The 24,999-nt window shown below is 39.7% G+C and overlaps 1 protein-coding gene across 1 annotated transcript in view; it reads right to left on the bottom strand.

Annotated features, from left to right (window-relative positions):
• The window catches only part of MYO1D (myosin ID), a 412,141-nt gene that overhangs the window by 226,188 nt on the left and 160,954 nt on the right, over positions 1 to 24,999 (bottom strand). Inside the window, exons 12-15 of the mRNA XM_043964054.1 lie at positions 21,832 to 21,902; positions 18,456 to 18,530; positions 13,575 to 13,707; positions 4,700 to 4,866 (exon numbers count right to left, since the gene is read on the bottom strand). Coding sequence (XP_043819989.1) covers positions 4,700 to 4,866; positions 13,575 to 13,707; positions 18,456 to 18,530; positions 21,832 to 21,902 — 446 coding nt within the window. The remainder of the gene's footprint in view (positions 1 to 4,699; positions 4,867 to 13,574; positions 13,708 to 18,455; positions 18,531 to 21,831; positions 21,903 to 24,999) is intronic.

The raw sequence follows: 24,999 nt of genomic DNA, 5'->3' as shown, positions 1-24,999 counted from the left end.
TCTAACTCAATTTTTTTAAAGAAAGGAAAAAACCCTAATTTATTATAAATTACTAAACCCATTTTACTGCAAATAAAAAGAGGTAAAAGGGTTTAAAGCTGATGATGTCTTCAATGTCTTCCTTGTCTACCTGTTAACATGTCTCCCCATTCTAAAAAATGGACAACTTTCCCCAAAACACAATCCCCTCTCAAGCTCCATTTCTTCCTCATTTCCTCACTTATTTGTTAAACCAATACACTTCTGTTGACTTCTGCTGAAATTTCTTTAAGATAAAAAAAATACAACCTCCCCCCCCCCCATCTTTGACTTCCCGGTAACATTTGACACTGATAGCCACAACATTAGAGGACTTTCTTCACTTGGCTTCAATGATCCTATAAAATCATGGTTTCTACCTCTCTGTTTTTTTGTTTTGTTTTGTTTTGGGGTTTTTTTTGCAGGGCAATGAGGGTTAAGTGACTTGCCCAGGTCACACAGCTAGTTAAGTGTCAAGTGTCTGAGGCTGGATTTGAACTCAGTTACTCCTGAATCCAGGGCTGGTGCTTTATCCACTGCACCGCCTAGCTGCCCTAGAGATGTTTCAAAGATGAAATTGGCCTTGGCAACAGAATGGATGGGGGTGGGTGGGTGGGTGGGGAAGGGTGGTGAGCGATAGTGAGGAGTCAAAGATGATGGATCCTCACAGCACTCCTTTCTCACTCAGGTGCTATTATCAGTGCTATTGTACAGATGACTAAAACTGAGGCCAACAGAGGTGAAGTGATTTGCCATGGTTACACAGCTACTAAGTGCCTGGAGCTGGAAGACCATTCAGGTCTTCCTAACTCCAGGTCCAGTGTCATATCCACTGTGAGAGGGAAAGATCACGAGGTCTGTTTTGGCCATGCTAAAACTGAGATGTCTATGGAACATTCAATTTGAGATGGATACAGATGGTGATATAGGATTGTAGCCCAGGAGAGACTAGGGCTAGATATGCAGATGAGGGAATCATTTGCATAGAGATGACAATTGAACCCCCAAGAGAGGGTATACAGTAAGGGTTCTTAACTCCTTTTTGCTAATGGCAGTTCCATGAAGCCAGTGGCTTCCTTCTCAGAATGGTGTTTGTAAATGCATAAAAGAAAACAGAGAATTGTGGGAAGTGATTATATCTTAATATTTAATTTTTTGGGGGGGGCAGGGCAATGAGGGTTAAGTGATTTGACCAGGGTCACATAGTTACTAAGTGTCAAGTCTGAGGGAGAATTTGAACTCTGGTTCTCCTGAATCCAGGGCTGGTGCTTTATCCAGTGCACCACCTAACTGCCCCCCACATTTAAATATTTTAAAAAATATTCATGGACCCCAGATCAAGAATATATGTGTAGAAAATGGTTTCAAGTAAGGAATAACTTCAGGTGAGTAAGGAATGAGGTCAAAAGTCCAATTCCAAGGGGTTGGAAGTGAATAATAGTAGAGGAAGTGGGAGCAATGAGTATAGACAGCTTTTTTCTAAAAGTTTATTTATAAAAGGGAAGAAAGATATAAAATGATAAGGTGATAGCAGGTGATTGAGGTGAGAGTGGGATCAGGTGAGAAGGAGAGCTCATAACCATTCTGGGATAGAGCAATTTCTTTAGTGATGATGGGAAATGGAAGACAGATTACAAGTGGCTGGAGTGTAAGTGGGTAATGAAGGAGAGGCAGAGAATGGAGACTGTTCTTGCTGGAAAGATGCACAGGTCTGGCATGCATGAGCACATCAGCAAAATAGGATCCTAGCAGCATGAATTTATATTGCACCTTTCCTTCAAGGGGCTCAAGTACAGTGAAACATAAGCACGTTTTCAGACTACACATGTTCCTGCAATCCCACAGGGACCAACCCTTTAGCCAAAAGAGAATTTGATATACAGAGTAGTTAAAATGACTTTCTGAAATCTACAGCTACGTAAAAATAGAAGCTGAACTCATTCTGTTCCCTTGGCTTAATAATAAGTGGTATGCCAATGGCTTTATTACTTTTAAATTTGGTTATGGTGAAAGTTCCCATTTCTGCAAATATTACAGTTAATGTTGGATTTAATATCTGAGGGCACATACCTTATAACAGTGAGCAAAAGCAATCCTATTATAAAAATACAATAATAAAAACAAAATCTCTACTAAAATAATTTCATTCACAAGGATAAGAATTTTTAAAAACCCTATGATAATGGTATTATGCAAGAAAAAAATCCATCAGGATAGAGAGAGGACTAGATGACAGAGTTAGACATAGGAGCCAAATGTTAAGACTCATAATATAAAGAGATGAACAAAGCAAACAATGGCACATTAACACAGGGTAAGGGCGACCGGAAATTAAGAAACAAGCAAACCAACAACCAACCTGAGTAAGAAGTAGTGTATAAAACAGAAATAAAAGTCAATATTTGAGTAACAACCATGGACAATAACAGCCCAAGTAAGTTGGAAATTTTTTTCAGATATAATGTAAAAACTGCATGCAATGTTACTGTCATATTACTCTTTAAGGTTTTCCATTTATCTAACAAATCAATGCAAAGTCACTCTTCTCTCCTTCCCTAAGGCAAAGAGCATGACCCTGGTACCTTAGCAAATCACATCCTGCATGGTCCTGCTAATTATAAAGCTGAATTCAGAATAAATCTGCCATTTGACAGCATTTTTTCCTCCCTGAAAGACCTCTGAAGCTTTCAAGGTCACTGGTATCTTAAAAATCTCTGTCTCTCTCTATAAAAGACATGAAGATAAAGGAAAGTGACAAGTAGAAACCTGGGTTTAAACCGATAATCTTTAGTAAAAAGCCTGCACGATCTGAAACAAGAAATCACTGTAAGGTTGAGCAAAGAGAAAACAACTTCTCTTAGCACCACTGTCTGCTGGTCTAATAGACTTCTGGCTTCCATTCCACCTCCATTTTCAATTAAAGTAGATGAATCTGAATGGATTGGGATTGCAAATCGAAAAATACTGAAGGACATAATGAATCAATAATGTGACTGATTTCACATGTGGCTTCAGGAATTAGTTTTGTTACTTTACAGTGACATTCAATTTAAAGTGGAAACTTGACCCATCCAACATAGCAGCCTGGATTTTTTCCAGAAGCATATTTCTACCTAAAATAGATGGTTTTAGGGGCAGTGAGTGGTCCAGTGGATAGAGCACTGACCCTGAAATCAGAAGGATCTGAGTTCAAATTTGGCCTCAGACACTTACTAGCCATATGACCCTGGGCATTACTTAGCCCTGATTGCGAAAGAAAGGAAGGAAAGAAGGAAGGAAGGAAGGAAGGAAGGAAGGAAGGAAGGAAGGAAGGAAGGAAGGAAGGAAGGAAGGAAGGAAGGAAGGAAGGAAGAGAAAGAAGGAAGGAAGAGAAAGAAAGAAAGAAAAATGTTTAGGTGGGATAGGTTATGGAGTAAAATACTGAATCAAAATGCTTATTTAAATGATGATAATGATATATGCGGTACTTTTTGATCTTTCCAATTTCATGGTTACTGATGGGGTTCCATTTTTGAAATCACTTCTCTACCTGCAAATGAATTCGAATTCATTTTCCTCTTAACATAATAGCAAATCTAAAGTTAGAGGGCAAAGGGAGGCCAAAGCAATAGAAAAGGTTGATAGAGTACATTTATGTAGTTTGTAATTCATCATCATTGGCCTTGCTCTTTATTTCTGTCTCTCACTTTTCCCATCTGCCCCCTCAGAGGTGAAGCCTCACATCATGACATTTTAATCACTTATTTCTCATCTCTACTTTGGCCAAGGCAATGCTCCCATCCATTCCTTGAATCAACTCATGGTACGGTTTAATCTCCATTCATTTTCTATAAGTTGGAGTTAGAACAAATAAACATTTATGCACTGTGTATGAAGAATTGGATAGAAGTATTATTGTTATAATTTGTTGTGTTTTCAAGAGAATGCAAGTAGATTACTCTTGCTCTAAATTATTATTTTTTTTTAGGTCAATGAGGGTTAAGTGACTTGCCCAGGGTCACACAGCTAGTAAGTGTTAAGTGTCTGAGGCTGGATTTGAACTCAGGTACTCCTGAATCCAGGGCCGGTGCTTTATACACTGTGCCACCTAGCTGCCCCCACTTGCTCTAAATTCTTAAGAAGAAAGACAAACCAAAACCACTTTTTAAAGGTTAAAATAGAATTCTTTTTTTTTTTTAAGTGAGGCAATTGGGGTTAAGTGACTTGCCCAGGGTCACACAGCTAGTAAGTGTTAAGTGTCTGAGGCCGGATTTGAACTCAGGTACTCCTGACTCCAGGGCCGGCGCTCTATCCACTGCGCCACCTAGCTGCCCCTAAAATATAATTCTAACCAGGAAAACTGATAATTTGGAGATGTGTCCTAAAAAAACCCCAAACTTTATTTTATCTAAAGTTTGTTTTATTTAGTTCAAAAATCTTCATGTAATGATGATATTTTATATTTTAAATATTCTTTAAATTAAACAGTTGAAAATATTCTTGGTCCCCTGCAAAACTGCAATTTAAAGACCACATCTCCTTTCTCCAAGAAAGGATGCACCATTTTCCAGGGCTCATTCATGCCAACAGATGAGGGACATCTTTCACAGGTTCTAGGATTTATTCATTGCTTACGTCACCTGAAATATGAATGTTAGGGAGATTATCTTGTTCACAAGGTACTTGGAAGATTCCCGCTCACCTGTGAAGAAACTTCTCATAGGTCTGACGATAAGCAAATCCTGCCCGCCGCACCCTCACATTTTCCAGTAGCCCGAGATATTCCACCTGATGGCGGCATCGTTCTTCATCAAACAGCTGGGGGGACTTTTTGTCATTTGGTTTAATGCAACGTACATAATATGGTTCCTATGGAGATAAAAATTGCATATGATAAATTTTGCCTGAGAATAAGCCCAGACTAAGGCAATAATCACAAAACTAGCCCTGGTTATTTGGGGTTCCCTTTATTAAATAGAAACCAAATTAAGATAGTCAAAATCATTTGAAGGGCTCAGTAGAAAATACAACTCTTCACACCAGTGACTAGTACGTCCACAACTTCTCTCTCTCTCACCCATCCATCATCTGATTCGAGTGGCTAAGTTGTGGTCACAAATGGAGGACAAGATGTTTAGCATTAGGTATATTCCCTGCTCTCATGTGACCTATAGTGTATTATATACCTTTTTTGCAATCTGTCTAAACAGTGTGAGATCCTGGCCCTTGAGTCAGATGTTTTCCCCCTTTACCTTTATTTCTCCTCACCTGGTTCTTGAAAATGCCTTAATCTGCCACCCAGTATTTGCTTTATCTTGCCCCTCCTGAGACCATTGTTTATAAATATAGTCATGGCAGAGAGTCTAAGAACGTTTTCAACACAGGATGACTCTAACACCGATGAGGATTTTTAAATGTATCCCCTGTGAGACTTTTCATTAAATATGATTCACTGGAAACAGATTAGGAAAGCACTTTACAAAGAGCTTTAAAAGCTGAGGTTAAAATAGTATTCCTTAAAATGGAATTCTATATGGAATTATTGAATCTCACTGGTTAAGCTGGAGAGCCCTATTAGTCACCAATGGTCATCCCTTATTAAGAAGAAGAAGCTCCTTTGTGTTCGTCAGGTGAGGCATTGTAAAACAATTCAAATAAAATGTGCTTAATAAAAACACTTTCCATTTAACCAGTTTCTGTCCAATTTGTGGGTGTTTTTGCATTATAAATAATCAGTCTGATTGAGCCTAATACACTAAAAATTGACATAATGTAGTCAATGCTGAATGTTAAACAGAAGCCATAGTAATATTCTGGGGAGTGGGGTGGGGTAGGAAACCAAACTTTGCAATTTTTGACCCTGTCTTGCCCTTACCTTATCTTTATAAAAGTTACCTTTCCCTCAACAAGTATTTATTAAGCACCTACTGCATCAGGCACTGTGCTAAGCTCTGCAGGAGCTCCTAGTCTAATGGGGAAGACAACATGCAAACGTCTTTGTACAAACGAGATAGACGGGCCCACTTGGAAACAGCCAATAGAGGGAAGGCACTAAGATGAAAGGGGATTCAGAGAGGTTTCCTTTTCAATGTGGGATTTTGGCTGGGACTTGAAAAAAGCTAGGAAAGAGAGATGAGAAAGAAGAGAATTCTAGGCACGAGAAACAGCCAGTGAAAACACTCTGTCAGGAAAGGAGTATCTTGTGCGAGGAACAGCAGAGAGGTCAGTGTCACTAGGTCACAGAGGCAAGTAAAGTTATGAAGATTGGAAAGGAATGTAGGGGCCAGATTATGAATGGCTTTAAAAGCTAAACAGAGGGTTTTATATTTGATCTTAGAGGCAATAGGAAGTCACTGGATTTAACTGACTGTGGGGCAGGATAACATGGTCAGACCTGTGCTTTAGGAAGATCAATTTGACAACTGAAAAGAAAATGGACCTGAAGTGGAATGAGATGATGCAGGGCTAATGATAGTGCAGGTGTGAGGTGATGAAGGCCAGAACTAGGGAGATGCCAGTGGGCAAATAGGTGGTGCAATGGATAGAGCACTGGGCTTGGAATCAGGAACATTCATCTTCATGAGTTCAAATCTGGCCTCAGATACTAGCTGTGCAACCTTTGGCAAGTTATTTCACCCTGCTTGCCTCAGTTTCCTCATCTGTAAAATGAACTGGAGAAGGAAATGGCAAACCACTCCAGTATCTTTGCTGAGGGAGCCCCAAATGGGGTCACAGAGAGCTGAATACTACTGAACAACAACAGGGTATGAAAACTGAAGCTTAATACACATAAGTCATATAAGACTGTAGGAAATCTACTAAGATACTAGAGAATGGGGACTACCTCAATTTTTAAAATTTTATTTATTTATTTATTTTTAGTGAGGCAATTGGGGTTAAGTGACTTGCCCAGGGTCACACAGCTAGTAAGTGTTAAGTGTCAGAGGTCAGATTTGAACTCAGGTACTCCTGAATCCAGGGCCGGTGCTCTATCCACTGTGCCACCTAGCTGCCCCGGGCTACCTCAATTTAACTTGCTTTGAACAGTACCAAGGCACAGAGGCATGGGCAATGTACACTTTCATTCATTAAAGTGTTTCCTGTGTACACAACATTGTGTTGGGTGTTTGAAGTAAGAAGTGATAAATAAACCCATCTGTTATCTACAACTTATCACTATCATTCCTAAAATGGGGCACCCAAATGAAGATGATACTCTGGGTGTGGTGTGATTAGGGTAGAGCACAAGAGCACTTTCATTTTTCTAGACCTAAATACTATGTCTCTCTCTCTTTTTTTTTTTTAGTGAGGTAATTGGGGTTAAGTGACTTGCCCAGGGTCACACAGCTAGTAAGTGTTAAGTGTCTGAGGCCGGATTTGAACTCATGTCCTCCTGACTCCAGGGCCGGTGCTCTATCCACTGCGCCACCTAGCTGCCCCAATACGATGTCTCTTTTAACATAACCTTAGATTGTAGAACCTTCTAAGAAAAAAAGTAAAGGCATGAGCTTTTTTTTTTTTTTTAAAGTAAGCAGCTTTGGACAGTGTGGTAGAATGGGGAAAAAAACTCTGGCTCTAGATTCAGACCTTAGGGTCAAATCCCACTCCTGAGATGGACTGCCTATTTGACCTTGAACAATTCATTTCATCTCCCTGGCCTTCAGTTTTCTCATGTGTAAAGTGAATGGGTTAGAATACATTGATGGTGGGGTTCCTTTCAGCTCTCTGCCTAAGATCCTATAATGTGGTCCAAAAGATGCAGGAAATATAATCTAACAGAGTGTTTAGAATGAGTAATCTTTGTCCTGGTAGAAGGAATTTAATGACGATGTCTGGGGCTGAATATTGAAGGATAAAAGAACTCATGTGTCACAGAATCAGACTCTTAGACTTTAGGGAGGAACCGCAGAGGTTATTGCTGAAAATCTGCACCTCAAAAGAAATCCCTTCTACGACTCATGGCCAAGATGAAAATCACGTATCCCAACACCTTGGTCCCTGGACCAAATCTATGAAGATGAAATTTCAAGTCCTGCAGTTGGGTTAAATAAAAACAACTTCACAAAACAATTTCTTTACAAGAACCCTTTGAGGTAGGTACTTGTTATCTTTGGTTTTTAGAAGATGAGAGGGGGATAGAGAGATGCTCTTTGAAGCTTAGGAAGCCCTGAGTTTAAGTCCCACCTCTGATACAAAAGGGCTGTGTGATTCTGGGCAAGTTACTTAACCTCTCAGTGCTCTAAGGTAATTCTAAAAAATTCTAAGTTACAAAGTTTCCTCCATCAGTGAAATCCCAGTTTCAGACCCCTTCTCTATCCTTATCCCAGTTCCTGTTCCCATCCCTATCCCTTATAGAAGATGAAACTGATGTTCAGAGTGGAGAAGTGATTTACTTATGTTTTTCTGATTTGTGATGGTCAGAGCTAGTTTTCAGGGGCTCTCTGACTCCTGCATCAGCACCTTTGCTACTATATAACAATAAAATAATGTAGCGGTTGTAGCCCTGGGTTGGTTTGGAGAAGTAGAAGAGAGATTTAATTGCAAATAGGAAAAAGATCTAAAGTCAAGGTCCAGCTGTGGAAACTAACAAGTTGTAACTGAAGGACAACATGGAAAGCTATTGGAAAGGAATGGAAAAGTTGGGTTGGAAAGTAACAAGAAGTATGGTAGCCATAAAAGAAGACATGAATACCAAGATGATGATTTTTACATACTATCCAAAGGCAATCAGGAATAGATTGTTACCAAGAGGAGTAGCAAGACAGAAATTATATTTGAGAAATATTATCTTGCCAGCTGTATGCTGGAATAACATCCAAGAGAAACCAGAGGCAGAGAGACAGACTAACAGATTTTTATATAATTGTGGTGTGAGGCGAGGAAAGCTTGGATGAGGAGAGTGAATGTTGAAATGGAGACCAAATGCTATGTTGAGGAAGAATAAAAAAAAATCTTGCCTGTTGGTGAGTTGGGGGATCAAAGAAAAAGAATTAGTCTAAGATAATTTTCAAGCTTAGGAACTTGAGGAGCAGGAAGGATGTTGGTGGCAATGAGGCTAATGGGAAGGAGCAGGGGTCAATGACCTTGGAAATGGGAGAAAGAACACTGGTTTTCTTTTTTTTTCCTTTTAACTTTTCACGTTTTATTGATGTTTTTGTCATATATGCCACTGACCACCAAATCACCATCCCATACCCCCAAGTAGAAGTCCTCCCTTATAACAAACAGAACATTGGTTTTCAATACTAATTTTCATGTGTTAGCAAGAATTTGAAGAGATGATGTCATAGGGGCAGTTGGGAATTTATATTGGAGACGTAATGAGTTTTAACTGGGTGATGAAGATTTAACAACTAGAACTATAAAATGGGCAGCTGAATTTCCTAGGGCCTATGGGAGTAGAGGGCCTTTAAGTATATCCAGGATAAGATGCTTTTATATTAAATACATATATTTGTATATGTATGCAATGTGTATATTGTATACAATTTCAGTTTCCTCTTTGATTTCCATTATATTTTGGGTAATAATGCAAAATGATAAATTGGCTACTAAAAATGTGATGCTCGTTTGTATCACAGACACTGGACGGATGAAACCATTTGGAAGATTTCATGTAACAGTTCAACAATAAACAAAAAGAATATCTGTCCTGGTGCAGATGTTAAATTTATTCTTTAGCTCAATGAAAAATACTTTATCAAACTACACCAAGCTATTAAAATTAAAGTATACATCCCTTCTTTTTGTTAAAACAATCAGTAAACCATAACAGTGGGAAATGACATTAAGGATCAATCATAATCACTGCCAAGTGGTTTTGTTGAGTGGAAACATGATGTAAAATTTTGGCCTACTATTATTTGAGCATGCTATTGTGTTTTTAGTTTCTATTAGTACACATGAGAGGCAGTATGCATGAGGAAAGTAACTTTTAGTCTTACAAAACTGTATGGAGCACTGAGAGGTTAAGAGATTTGCCTGTGGTCTTACCAGCCAATAAAGGTGTAACCTCTCAGTCCTCAATACAATTTTGTTAAGACTAAAAGTTACAGAGAAGGTGCCAACCTGCACTGGGAGGGAGGGAGGGAGAGAGAGGGAGAAGGAGAGGGAGAGGGAGAGGGAGAAGGAGAGGGAGAGGGAGGGAGAGGGAGAGAGAGGGAGAGAGAGAGAGAGAGAGAGGGAGAGAGGGAGAGGGAGAGGGAGAGGGAGAGAGGGAGAGAGGGAGAGGGAGGGAGAGGGAGAGGGAGAGGGAGAGGGAGAGGGAGAGGGAGAGGGAGAGGGAGAGGGAGAGGGAGAGGGAGAGGGAGAGGGAGAGGGAGAGGGAGAGAGAGAGAGTTTCCTTTTCCAGGAATTTCCTACATCAATGAATTCACAGATTGAGTCCCTATCCTTATTCCTACATATAGGTAAAATAAGTTTTTAATCCTAAGTGACCATTTATTTGTTTTTCATCTAATAATTCTAGTTATGGTCACTGATTGTAAGGAAATCTAAACCTAAATTTCAATCTAAAATTTAAATTTAATAGAAAATAAGGGGAAAATTATATTTTTATGCAAAAACCTTACCAAGTATTCAAAATAAAACCCTCCAAAGCTATTCTCCTGGACATACCCTGGGACTTTTCACCTCCCCTACAAAAACTCATCGACTCTCCATGGTTTGCATTTTTATGTTTTCACCGGCCACATGTATTTCTTTGGAACCTAATTGTGTATGACAGTGAGTTGTGATAATGAGGACACATTAACACATACTAAATTAGAGACACCATAAGAAAAAGGTAACAGATATAAAATTAATAGTGTATTTCAACACAGAGGCCAAGAATAAAGGTTTATGAGTGAGGTTGAGCAGGAGACTAATAATGGAAGTTTCAAGTTCAGAAAGGACAAACCAGAAGAGACATCAGCTCTTCTTCTCCTGAGTTCTGGAAATCTTCATGGAAAAATGGAATTTTTCAGGACATGCTTAAGTGACAGAAGAGGGGCAAGTTTGCAGTTATGGATGAGGGGGAGTAGAATTTGGTACATGGAGGAGGATACCATAGACATGCTATGACTTTTAATAACCCTTGGTACGCAGAGCAAAACAAGCCTAAGGGAAACCTGTACTGCTTTGCACAGGATGTACCAAGAAATCAGGCAAATAAGGGTAGACCAGGACATCCCAAGTGTAGAAAGCTTTTGTGTTTGGATCTTTGGATCTTGGAATACTTTATTTGGCTTGCAAGTATGATTTACCGGTTCTACAATCTTTTAGTGAATTTCACAGCTTTTTAGAGGCAGTGTGGCACAGTGGATAGAGTTGGCTTCAGCACCAGGATTACCCGAGTTCGGCCCTTCCTTCTGCCCCTAGTGGCTGTGCTTTCAAAAACTCTTTAAGATTAGAAATTGCTGAGAACGTCCAGACCTGTACAGGAAGAGGGCGTTCCCTTCCCTGGGAGCTTGATTTCCCCACTAAGTCACATCTAGTTTCTATCCCTAACCCCATCATCTTTTGAAATCATAACCATTTGAAGAGGAGGATAACCTTCGTTTGGGGATGGATGGAGCATCACTTGTATAACATGTTTTTGATTTGCAAAGGTTTTTTTTTAGTTGCCGTATTTTCTTTCGACACTGCCCACACGTCTAAACAAACACCCAAACAAAGCCCATCATCACAAAGGACATGTCTATTTGTATTCATTCGAGCCAGGCACGCCTTCTACCTCACCCCCACAGGGGAGGGGGGGGTGGGTTGGCTAGAATAGTTTGTCATTATAGAACAATGAATTTTGTACAAATGTTTCCATGTTTAGTGGTTAAAAGGATTTCAACCTCTAATACAGTCAAGAGATTACAGTCTCTTAGGTCTTATCATTACATTTGGGACATTAATCAGCAAGAATTAAAGAAAGTAAACTACTTTAAAACATTAATGAGGGGGCAGCTAGGTGGTGAGGTGGATAAAGCAATGGCCCTGGATTCAGGAGGACCTGAATTCAAATCTGGCCTCAGACACCTGACACTTAGTAGCTGTGTGACCCTGGGCAAGTCACTTGCCCCACAAAAAAGGGAGAAAACCCATTAATGATATAAGGTTTTCTTATTCTATATATTTGAAAGGCTTCAGAAAGAGTGACGGTAGAGGGTTAGGAGACAGAGGCTCAGTGACTTCCAGCTGAAGCAAGAGGAGATGCCTTTTCTCAACTATGGCAGGGAGGGTAGTAAGGTACAAGGAAAATATATAGGTGGATCATAATACGCTGTACTTGCATTATGATCTAAGATGGCTCTCCAAGAAGGAGGAGGGAGAGAGGTATATTAGTAAATGAAATTGATGTAAAAACTAAAAATATAAAAAAAACTTTTAAAAAGGAATCATAAAATATTAAAGTTGGAAGGGATATTTGGAGATCAGCAAAGTTCCTTATTGGTCTATGATCCAACCTCCTCAATTCAGAGATGAGAAAAATAAAGCTAAGTGAATATCTCCTTCAAGGTTATACTGCAAGTTAGTCGGCAAAGTCAGGATAAAAGCCAGAAAGCCTGCCTTCAAGTCAGGCTTCTCCCTTCACTAGCCTTTCTCAATGAGAATCTCTTATCATGTGCATGGTGATGTGAGTCCTTAAGAGACCTGAGAGGTGCATTTGAGCCAACAACAGAATGATAAACATACCACAGACTGAAATTATTCAGGGTGGAACTTGTTTAAAAAAAAACAAAACGATAACAGAGAAAAGAGTGAAAGGGGAGGTCAGAAGCACATGGGAGCTCGGAACAGTTAGGCAAGAATTCTAGAATGCTTAACGACTTATCAGAGTTGTCAGCAACAATAGAGTAAAGGCCTGATATTTGAGGACATAGAAAAAAAAGACAATAGACCTAGGTGATCAGTCAAACAGGAGAAGCTCCCAAAAGAAACAATAGAAAGAGGAGGCATTTATCAAGAATACATCTTTATGTTGCAACAATATAAATCAGAGCATGGCAGTACTTTAGAAAGAATAAAAAGATTCAATGTCTTCTTGGAAACTCCTCCAATTTGTCTCTGACGGGTCTATTTCCCAGGCTAATACGACGGTCCCTAATAATTACAAGCTATTTTTCATGAATGTTGTTGGACCAGCCTTAGGAAATAAGATTGTTAAGCAGTTTTAGTGTTTTTGGGTTAGAGCTGGAAGACTCCTCTCTCAGGTCATTTTGTCCAACCCTCTAGTTTTACAGTTGAGGAAAATGAAGCTTAAGAGGTTAAGTGACTTCAAGGTCACAAAGGTATTAAGGATCACAGCACAAACCTCAAGACTTTCCTTTTGACGACGATAGACATCAAATATCAAAGTAACATGAAAAACCCAAACAAACTGAAGAATAGCATTCAGCCGGGGCAATACTGCACCAGGATGCCAAAAATAATAATGGTGAGAAGTGTATTATTCATAACATTCAGTTTGAATCAGTGTGCTTTAATTTGAAGAGTAAAACTGAATGTCATTGCCTAAAGAAGCAAACCAGACACACATTACATGAAAGGCATGTCAAAGAAGGAATCAAATATTAAAATGGAAATTTAGGTCAGAAAATAATTACCTTTGATGCCAGGTTGTCGACTAAGGCAATCATGGAATTCTTAAACAAGGTAGCAGCTGTTAAAGGTCGTTTGGTAACCTCTGTAATGCTCAGTTTGCCTTCTGGCCACATTTTCTTCAGCACAGGATTTGAACTAGGAGCCGCAGGAAAAGAAATTCAAATACATCAATTCCAATGATTTCTTCCAGAAGTGATAAGCTATCCTGCTGAGCATCTTTTTTTGGGGGGGGGTAGAGGAGGGGACTATAGGAGGGACTCAAAAGAGCACATTTAAAAAAGATAACATAGGGCAGCTAGGTGGTGCAGTGGATAGAGCACTGGCCTGGATTCAGGAGGACCTGAGTTCAAATCCGACCTCAGACACTTAATGCTTACTAGCTGTGTGACCCTGGGCAAGTCACTTAACCCCAATTGCCTCACCAAAAAAAAAAAAAACAAAAAACATGATAACGAATCCATAATGACAAGAAATACACCTTTAGTAGATACCGAATTGAAAGCACATTTCCCAGACTCTTTTGAATTTTAAATTGAGTAACTATTAGAAGTAGCATTTAATTATTATATACCAGACTACCCTAATAGTAAACATGAGTCTCATAACATAATATGAAATAAGGTTTAAAAAGGAAATAGATAATCATCATAATAACTAGGACAAGGGACAAAGCACTGGTAAGATGATGATCCCCAGATCAGAGCTGGGCTAGGAAAGGTGGCAAGAACAGATTCCCAACCCTTTACAATGTGAACAAGGACACCAGAGGAAACTGTTAAGTCATTACTGTGTACAATTCCTTCTGTTTGGTCCTGGGGGAATAGGAAGAAAATATGATACATTCCTTGCTTTTAAGGAGTTCACAGGGGCGGCTAGGTGGTGCAGTGGATAGAGCACCGGCCCTGGAGTCAGGAGAACCTGAGTTCAAATCTGGCCTCAGACACTTAACACTTACTAGCTGTGTGACCCTGGGCAAGTCACTTAACCCCAATTGCCTCACTAAAAAAAAAAAAAAAAAAGGAGTTCACAGTATCATAAAATGTTTGAAAAAGCAGGTACACACCTGGGAATAACTTGGAAATTGTCTGATACCTATTTGCTCCTATACTTATCAGAAACAACAAAAAGTTGTTTAGAGTCGATGAGAAAAACTGCTTTGGGGCAAATGTTCTGGCTAAAGAAGGTACTAGCTATTCTTTGACATTCATGGTTCTCCATTCAGCCACTAAAGAGATTTTTCTAAACACAGAGAGGTCTGATCATGTCACCAACTTATTCAATAAGCGCCAGGGGGTCCTAATTGCTTCTAGAAGCAAATACAGAATTGTCTGTTTGGCCTTCAAAGCCCGTAATAACCTAGCTTCCTCCTACCTCTCCAGACTTTGTCCACCTTAATCCTCAACATGTGCTCTTTGATCCAGTGACACTGGCCTCTCTGGGCATTATCTGTGGTCGTCCCCCATGCCTGGAAACACTCTCCCTCCTCCATTCCAACTACTGACCTCTCTGGCTTCCTTAAATATCAGCCTTCCCATCCCCTGTTAATTCTAGAAATTTACCTTTGTTAATTATTTCCTATTTATCTTGGACATAGCTTGCTGTGTATTGATTGCATGTTGTCTCACCTAGACTAGACTGTAAGCTCTTTGAGGGCAGGGACATTTTCTTCTTTTTGTAGCCCCAGTACTGAGCACACTGCCTAGCACATAGCAGATGCTTACCGAATGTTTATTGATTGATTTGCATTGGTTTAGGTTCTAATTTCTTCCCATTCAAATCTAAGTATCTTTGATTTTATATTAATCAGATTGCAATGTGCATATGGACTATTTATGCCCAATCTGTGGTAAAGCCTCCTGAGCTTATTGGTCTGGTCACACTGTATGTTGACTCCAGTTTAGTGGCCATTTTGATTCTCTTCAAGAACAAAGTCCAGGGGGCAGCTAGGTGGCTCACTGGATAAAGCACTGGCCTTGGATTCAGGAGGACCTGAGTTCAAATTCAGCCTCACACACTTGACACTTACTAGCTGTGTGACCCTGGGCAAGTCACTTAACCCTCATTGCCCTGCCAAAAAAAAAAAAAAAAAAGAACAAAGGACAATGACCAACCAATCAGATTGTGAAATAGTTTTGCCAGTGACATCCCCTTTTTTATAACAGGAAACTGGCATTTTTCAAGGGGGAAAAAAAAGAAACCAGTAAAAAAAAACCACCCCAAAAAACTCAGTTTAGACATTCTCTTTTAAGTACCCAGGTCTCCACTTACTATATGGCTTACCTCTTTTGCCTATGCCAATTCCTCTAATACTATAAGAATACTTGGGGCAGCTAGGTGGCGCAGTGGATAGAGCACCAGTCCTGGAGTCAGGAGTACCTGAGTTCAAATCTGGATTTAGACACTTAACACTTACTAGCTGTGTGACCCTGGGCAAGTCACTTAACCCCAATGGCCTCACTTAAAAAAAAAAAAGAATACTCATTGCATATCACATGCATTTATATGTACAACATTGTTTATATGCGTGAGACAAATAATATATGCACATACATTATATATATTTCTTCCACCTTTTGAAAAACATGAGATTTCATTGATGTGGGGATGCTTTCCAAAAGTAATGAGCACAACCCACCTATGATTTGTTATTCTGTGAAAGTTTTGTCCACGTCTTGCCATAACTTGGTTCTGGGGTATGGCGAGTAAAAACCATATGTGGTCGTCCTATTTCTGTCCCGAGTGTAGGGAAAATTAACTGGGGTTTATCATATATTTGTTACTTAGAAATTAGAGGCTACTGCACCAGTTTGGGGGCATTAAGCATTTATTAAAGTATATTAAATATTAGTAAAGAGAGTGTACATGGCTCTGAAAGATAGGAAAGCCTAGCTAGGAGAAAATGGGCCACATCTGCTCTCCCCAAGTTCCAAGGCCAAAGAGAGAGAGTGTCTCTGAAAGCTTGCTGCGGGCAGGAACAGAGCCCGCTCACACATATTGTTCAAATCTAATTGGCTAGCGTCATTCAAATCTATTGATTCACTGGATTTGGGGGTGGTTCTGCATAGTTGTGCTGAGGTCAGAGCCCAGTGAATAGATCCTCTAGTGGGAACAAGGCTTTCAGGTAGGGGTGGGTTTTGAGTGAGGTGACTTCCTGACTCTGGGCTGACCTTAAGAAAGGTCAGGCTCAGCTCTCTCAGTGGTGGGGCCCCTGGGAGTCCCCAAACCCCTATTATTAATAATTTTCTCATAGGGGGTAGGTGCGGATGTTCAAAGTCCTGGGGCCTTGCTCTGGGTCTTGTGATGTGATGTGGGTACTAAGACAGCATGCTGGCTGTCCACCAGTTATCCAAGCTATGGGTATGCATTGCCCCACTGGATTTTCTGGTCACAAGTCTCTGGTAATATGCTACTTTTGCCATGTACCTTGTTGCTGGTAATCTGCCATAGCCTATTTATGCCCTCCCACCACATATCTTTGCATGGACTTTGGGGTGAAGCCCAATTCTGCTTTTTTCAAGATTGTGATGTTGTGCAATGTCTGGCCTCATTACATCCCCAGAAGAAGAGGGATGTTTAAAAGGATGGACTTTTCCTTCAGGGAGAAACTTAAGGTCACTGAAAGTGGTACATAATTTTCAAACAGAAACCCAAATAGAATATACTATATATATGTCACAATCATAAGCTCTCAAATGACACTTCATCATTAATCAAGTCTAGTTAATTAAGACAAGAAACTTTGTTGGAAATTATCAATGCATGTGCAAAGGACTTATTCACATATATAGATATATAGTCACTTTTTATATGCATATCTAGGGCTTCTTTGTTATCTGAATATTAACACTAATAATAATAGCTATCATTTATTAAGCATTCACTATGTGCCAGGTACTGTGTTAAGTGCTCTACAAATATTCTCTCATTTATCCCACAACAACCCTGGGAGGTAGGCAGATGAGGAAAGTGAAGCAAAGAAAGGTTAAGTACTTGCCCAGGGTCATGTAGTTAGTAAGCATCTGAAGTGGGATTTGAACTCAGGTCCTCTTGTCTCAAGGCCCTTACAGGAGTTCTTCCAGTTATGAGAGCATTTTTTTTTTTTTGGTCTAAAGCTGTGATTTCATTAAGAGAGAAAAACTGCCAGGGAGGAAATTCCCCCTAGTAATCCAAATGAGCAACTCCCCTGCAACTTACAGTCAAAGCTGCCAGAAGCAAAGACAGGGTAAGTGACTTGTCCAGGATCACATAGTCAATACAGGTCAGAGGAAGGACTTGAACTCAGGTTTTCCTGACTTTGAGGCCTGTTCTCTATGCACTATAACACTATCTTCTTACAAGATATCACAGGGAATCAGAAGTCACCATAACATGGAAACATTCACTAGTGAACCAACCATTCATAAAATAAAGTCCCCACTTAAACATCCATCCCAACTTAATAGTAGTGTCTTTCCCTATTCACTGTGTCAACATTTTTTCCAGCCAGAAAGAGAATGATGTGAATATCAAATGATTAATAGAAACTCCTAGAGAAGTTGATGGGGGTCACCAAATATTTATTCAGCATTGACCTTCATTATCATTCTGCAAATGTTAAATGTTAAGTATGGGATCATATATTGTGCCAGTACCCAATTTTCAGAGAAAAATTATTGTAAAAAAAAAATCAACATTCCTTCTTTATTCTAAGGATTACTTGTGAGTTGTAAGTAAAACTAATTTTGTTAGATGAAAGATAAAGCAAATTTATTTTCACATTTCCCCCCATGCTATTTACTCTGAAATTATACTCCCCAGATTAAAGTGGTCTTTCCCAGTATCAGTTATCTTCAGAAAATATTTATATAACATCTTCTGCTATAGGTTCACAAAACATGACCTACCTGTTGTACATGAGGCGTTTGAAGTCTTGGAATAAGGTGTCTTTGTTTTTGTCAATGAAGCCAATGACTGAATAGCTAATGAAAAAAGAAACCAAAGTTACTGAGCAAACCTAGGGAAGGGCCACCTTCAGCCTCTTCTACAAATAGTCTAAGAACTCTAAGTCATCAATGAAACTTTCATTAACTGCTTACTGACAGGCTAAAGGAACCACCAATTTCGATCTTTATGACTGAGTTATTTTTGTTCTTAAGGGGGAATGAAAAGGAACAAGCATTTAAGTGCCTACTATGTACCAAGTTCTAAGAGCTTTATAAATGTTACAAATAACACAAATATCATCTCATTTGATTTTAACCCAAAGGGGACAGAAAGAACAGAACTTCTGTGATATAGGGCCCCGGAAGTCAAGAGGGGAGAGTTTCTTTTTATTGTTGATTAAAAAAGGTAAAATTTAACATTTAATTCAAGGGAGAAAAAGATCACTTTAAAGGTACTCTTCAGAAAAGATGCCTCACATGAATATTTTAAAATCACAAAAGATTTCTGGTAGATGCAACATCAGAGATAATTTCCTGATTGTACCTCAAAACATCACTATCAGGCAGTGAGTAAAACAAAGAGAGACATGCTTAACAATGGCACCACAAAAGATGTACTAAAGAAAGTCCAAATAGACAAAGGATTTTCTATAGGGAGTTATCTCCAAATACCCGTGTGGGGGTATTTTCCTGATAGCATTAGGTAAGAGTGGAGAGTGAAAAGCTGTGTCAAAACTTACAGAGAGGTCAAAGGGAATGAAGAATGAAAAAAAGAAAAAGCTGTGGATTGGGTAAGATCATAGACATGGGTGACATTTCAGATAGTTATTCTCATGAAAGCAGACTTCTGGGAGTTAGAGAAATATGCTCAGACGATAGGGCTTGGTTGGTTAGGTGGAGACCAGATCTGGGAGAACAAGGCAGTAGTCTAGATGCTGGGAAAGGTGAGCCAGGGATTAAGGAGAGTTTGGATAATGGTTTCAGGACGTCAGAAATCAGAAGTAAATCAAGGTTTCAGATGGTGCAGACAAAAGTCAAAGGGTATGCAGTTATCAAAGATTCAAGAGGAAGCAAGAAGAGACGGTTATACAAGAATGACACTAGTGTCTCTCCCTATTCATTGTGTTGACATTTTTGTCACCCAGAGAGTGATGTGTTAGAAAGATGATGGTAAAATTTGCTGATCTGTTCTTATACTTTTCCATCTCTTTTTCCCCCTACAAAGAAATAAAAATGATGTAAAAAGAAAAGGTGTCAATAAACATAACATTTTTTTTTCAATTAGAAAGCTAAGAACCCACCTGCAGTTTCTGGACTCCCTCCTCCCCACCCCTGCTTTAGCTCCCCATTCCATAACCAGTTACAGTCATTCCAATTGCTGGCGCTATTGGCTCAGGTCAGTTTGCACCTGGGTTCGAATCCTTGTTCTATCTCTTACCTATATGACCTTGGGCAAGTAACCTGGCCTCTCTGGGACTCCCCTTCTGAAGCTCTAAAACAGGGGGATCAGTCTAGATCAAAAGTATCAAACTCATGGCCACCTACAAATAGTGGGGCCCTGAACCAGATTAAAATGTAACTGGGAAAGGTTTAACAAAGAAATTAAAAATACAATATAGCATAGATAATGCTAATTTGTGATTTTCTGAATCAATGTGTAGCCTCCACGCATCTGTTTCTAAAGTTTGGCACCACTGGCCTTGATGATCTCAGAGGTCCTTGGCCAAATCTAAATCTATGACTGTATAGACTTATAAATGGTAAAAAATAAAATAAAATAAAATCAGGAATGGAATGATTGCAGAACATTCCTTTTGAGAAATTTGGCAAAAGACAAAGATGGCAGCTCAACTGGGCAGTAGACTGATGTCGAGATTTTGAAAAAATGAGAAAAATTTGAAAAATTTTGAAAAAAATTTTGAAAAAATTTTAAAAATGCTTTAAAATTGGGTGGAATAAACAAGTAGAAAAGGATAGACTGAAAATGGTGGTGGATAGGAAGTATAGGAGGAAGGACCTTCAGAAGTTAGAAAAGAATGAGATTGCAGGGGCAGCTAGATGGCGCGGTGGATAGAGGACCGGCCCTGATGTCAGGAGGAGCTGAGTTCAAATTCGGCCTCAGATACTTAACACTTACTAGCTGTGTGACCCTGGGAAAGTCACTTAGCCCCAATTGCCTCACCAAAAAATTTTTTAAAAAAAGAAAAGAAAAGAATGAGATTCATTAAAAAGTGTATGTGTGTGTGTGTGTGTGTGTGTGTGTGTGTGTGTGTGTGTGTGTGTGTGTTTTGGTAGGCCTATGAAGCAATATAAGACAGTTTGTGCCCTTAAAGGGCTTAGAATCTAGTTGGGGAGACAAGATTTGGAAAAAAAGAAAATTAAATAATCAATCGATCAATCAAAAAACATTCCTCAAGAGCTGACTATGTTCCAGGTGCTATGCTAAGTACCTGGGCTAAGGGAAAGGTAAAAAGGGCATCTGCTCTCAAGAGGCTCATGTTCAAATGGGGGAGACAATGTGCAAATGGACTTGTACAGACACAGTATATTCAGAGGAAAAGGGAGGTAAGCTTAGAAGGCAGGCACTGGCAGTGTGTGTGTGTGTGTGTGTGTGTGTGTTTGTATGTGCATGTGTATGTGTGCACATGTGTATGTGTGTGCAAATATGAGTGGGAGGACAGTAGGAATCAGGAAAGGTCTCTTGAAGGTGGGATCTGAGGTGATGCTTGAAGGATACTAGTGAAAAGAAGAGGGGGAGGTGATGAATAAGCCATTCCAGCCATGGGGACAGCCATGGTGGGGGAGGTGGAGTGTCGTGTGTGAACCAGTGTGATATACCATGGCATGTGTGGAGGGGAAGGCAGGGTGAGAAGACTGGAGAGGGAAGAATGGGGCAGCTTATGAAGAACTTTAAATGTCAAACAAAAGATTGAACAGTTGATTATGGAGGTGATAGTTCACCACTGGATTCTGTTGAGTAGGGGGGGGGGTGACATGCTCCAACCGGCACATTAGGAAAATGACTTTGGTAGCTGAGTGAAGAATGGACTACAGAAGGGAGAGATTTGAGGCAGGGAAACCATCCAGCCAACCACTGCACCCACTCCTATGGCTTGACACTCTGCGGATATCTTCCCAGATCTAGATCTCCAGTCTGTATCTGCCTATATCATGTTAGCAACTAATTCAGACTGCAATAATAATAAAAAATGCAATTAAATCTTAAAAGAATGAGGAACTATAATGAATCAGTGAATAATTTAGAACAGATTCCCTCTAGCTATATTTTCTATATCAAGTCATTAAAAAGGTTGTTACAGAAATAAAATATACTCACACTACATCTCCAGCATAATGCCTAATTCGAAAATCTCGATCAAACTCTAGGGTTTTATCTGTGGCACAGAGCTAAAAAAAAAAAGTTGCATATGGTTAAGGAGAATACATTTCCATTTTCTGAAAAACCCAGCCCACCCTGACATTGAGGTGATAAACAGTTCTTTTGTTCCCTATATGTCTCCTTATTTTTCTGGTCTATCTTACTCATCTCCCCATGGTCACTTTAATGATGCTCTTGTCTCCTAGACTCCCTCCCTCCTTGATCAATCACCTTACCTACTTTGCCAATAAGTCCTATTTCTGTGGGATACTTATTACCCCTATCTTGGGTTCCAGGCTGCTGAATACTGGAAATAGGCAAAAAAACCCTGCAGTTGGTAGGTTCATATAGTTGCCTCGCTTGAATTAACTATATCTATATCCTCTCTGTTGTGTAACAATCCTTTTTACTAAATTCTCAGTGATTCCCCATTACAATACCTGCAAAAAATCCTTCTTAACATTTTTTCTATTTTCCTTATGACTGACTGTATCCTTCCAGAGATGACCACACCTCCTCCTTTACTGAGATCAATACCATAACACTCTCAACTTCCCTCCACATCACAAAACCTCTCTGAAACTTTACCAATACTTTCCTCCTTGCCAATATCTTTTTTTGGGGGGGACAATGAAGGTTAAGTGACTTGCCCAGGGTCACACAGCTAGTAAGTGTCAAGTGTCTGAGGCCAGATTTGAACTCAGGTCCTCCTGAATCCAGGGCCGATGCTTTATCAACTGCATCACCTAGTTGCCCCTGCTAATATCTTTAAATCACGGATTTTCCTCCTTCTTCCTTGATAAAGCTAAATCCTCAATCTGTGCCCCTTGATCTCATTCCTTTCCAACTCTTCCATCAACTATCCATGTGTATATACATGTATGCATATATGTATATGTGTGTATATATGTATGTGCATGTGTATATATAGATACATATCCATCTCTATATGTGTATATATGTGTGTGTATACACACACACGCACACATATACACATTCACTAAGAGATCTCATATATTTATTTTTCAAAACCACACACCTAGTATTACCACACATGGTAGCTTAGGGAGACAACTGGCTCTGAGTCCCTTGCCCATCTCAGTTTCCCATCACCGTCCCTGGGGGGATCAGGGGATAGTGGTATGTGGTGGTCTTCCCTGCAGTGTACAGTTGTCTCCTCTGAGGGTGGGCAGAACAATCAGCCTGGAATGTTGACCCAACAGAGAATCAGTTCTTGTAAAGGGGGAGGGAGTAGCACTGAGTGAAATGGCTGTCCTTCCCTCCTTGAGGTCAAAGCCTTTTCTGGGGATTGGAACTGTTCTTCAGGCCTGGAGGATCACCTGCTCCCTAACCAGAAGCATGCAGAAAAGTCACCCAACTGGAATTGTGTGGCCTGAGACGTGGCATGAAGTGTTCCAACCAACTTGCACCCCTGGATGTCCAGCACATGCTACTCTGCCTCCATCTGTAATCCTTCACTCTTGCCATATGACTGTGCATCATCTCTTCCTTTAATCTTGCTCTTTAGAATTCCTTCTTGGGGGGCGGCTAGGTGGTACAGTGGATAAAGCACCAGCCCTAGATTCAGGAGGATCTGAGTTCAAATCTGACCTCAGACACTTGACACTTACTAGCTGTATGACCCTGGGCAAGTCACTTAACCCCCATTGCCCTGTGGGGGAAAAAAAAAGAATTCCTTCTTGGCATGAGCTGAAGCCTGCTCACACCCACCATACACTCCTATTATCTGAAAATGTGTTTTATGGATCGTTAGAGGTCTCCAAAATTTGAGGCAATTATCCCTTATTTAGAGGCTTCATTTACTTGGTTCTGGGACCAATGAGGAACCCATGAATCAGCTCATCTAACAAGGCATAACTGCACCAAACTATCAGACTTCTGTTTGTACAATACCCATGTCTCCTAAAAGTCTTTTATTTAGAGGACTGGGAATTGGAAGAGACTGAGACATCTTTCCAGACCATTTAAATCAATCCTGAACAATTTGAATGGACAAGATTTTGTTGACTGTTCTGGAATTTGGTTCTTCTCATGGTTTGGGATAATAAATATCAGTTACATATTGTCAAATATTTTAAAATCCCAACCATTCATTTCATAGATTACTGGGTCAATTGTGCTCATCTCCATGACATTTCCATTGAACCAGAAACAAATGTTTGGAAGACTGCAGCTCTGTAAAAAAAAAAAAATGTCCTTGACTCTAGCTAATTAGTAACTTAAAATATTATATTGCTTGGCATAAACCAAAAAAAATCGTAAAATAATTCAACAGGAAGCTTATTCAAATATTCTTTTAGTACTAAATTATCTTTTTTGGGCCCAAATCCCAGAAAACAGCACTTCGGAAACTTGTTTCTGTCTTCTTACTCTTCTGTTCACCCCACCATGTTCTTTCCACTACTGGCAGACCTTTTTTTTTTTTTCAGTCATAAAACTGACAATCATTCACAAACAGAAACTCTTCAATATACAAAGATGAACAAGAAAGAAGTTTCTATAGGAAACCAAAACCTTCTGCCACGTAGGGTTTGTTAAAGTACATATTAAATTTAACAAGGTAGCAACAATACTGCCCTGTTGCTCTGCTCTAGACCTTTCAGCTACTTGACCCAATGTCATTTGCACACACTGATAATTCCTCAGCTCCACAATCTGCTTCCTCCACTTTGTTCTGTCTCTAGCCTGTTCATCATAAAATTCTGTTGGCGATCTTATTGCCTTCTTTCTGCTGGTTACTTCTGATTTCTCCTGTCTATATGTAGCTGCTTGCATGTTGTCTCTCCCATTAGACTGAAAGGTCCTGAAGAGCAGTGATTATCTTTCTATCTCCAAGGCTTAGCATATTGGCTGATTGACTGGGCCTTGTACTGCAGTTGGGCAATCCCGTTGCTAATTTCTTTACTCATCACCCACAGTTACTGCATAATGTTATGTACATTTTATGCTTAAGCCTTCAACCCTCTTACTCAGATAATTTCAACTCCTATGGTATTTTACTAAGAATGAGATCATCTACTCCCATAATTTCTCATCTCTACACCTCAAAAATGACTTATTTTTACCAATCCTCTCTTGTCTCTCTCAGAGAAAGGGATGGCTCTC

This window comes from Dromiciops gliroides, chromosome 4 (assembly GCF_019393635.1).
Source record: "Dromiciops gliroides isolate mDroGli1 chromosome 4, mDroGli1.pri, whole genome shotgun sequence".
In the NCBI taxonomy this organism is placed as follows: Eukaryota; Metazoa; Chordata; class Mammalia; order Microbiotheria; family Microbiotheriidae; genus Dromiciops; species Dromiciops gliroides.
Note: the sequence above shows the minus strand (reverse complement) of the source record. Positions and strands in the feature narration are given on the sequence as shown.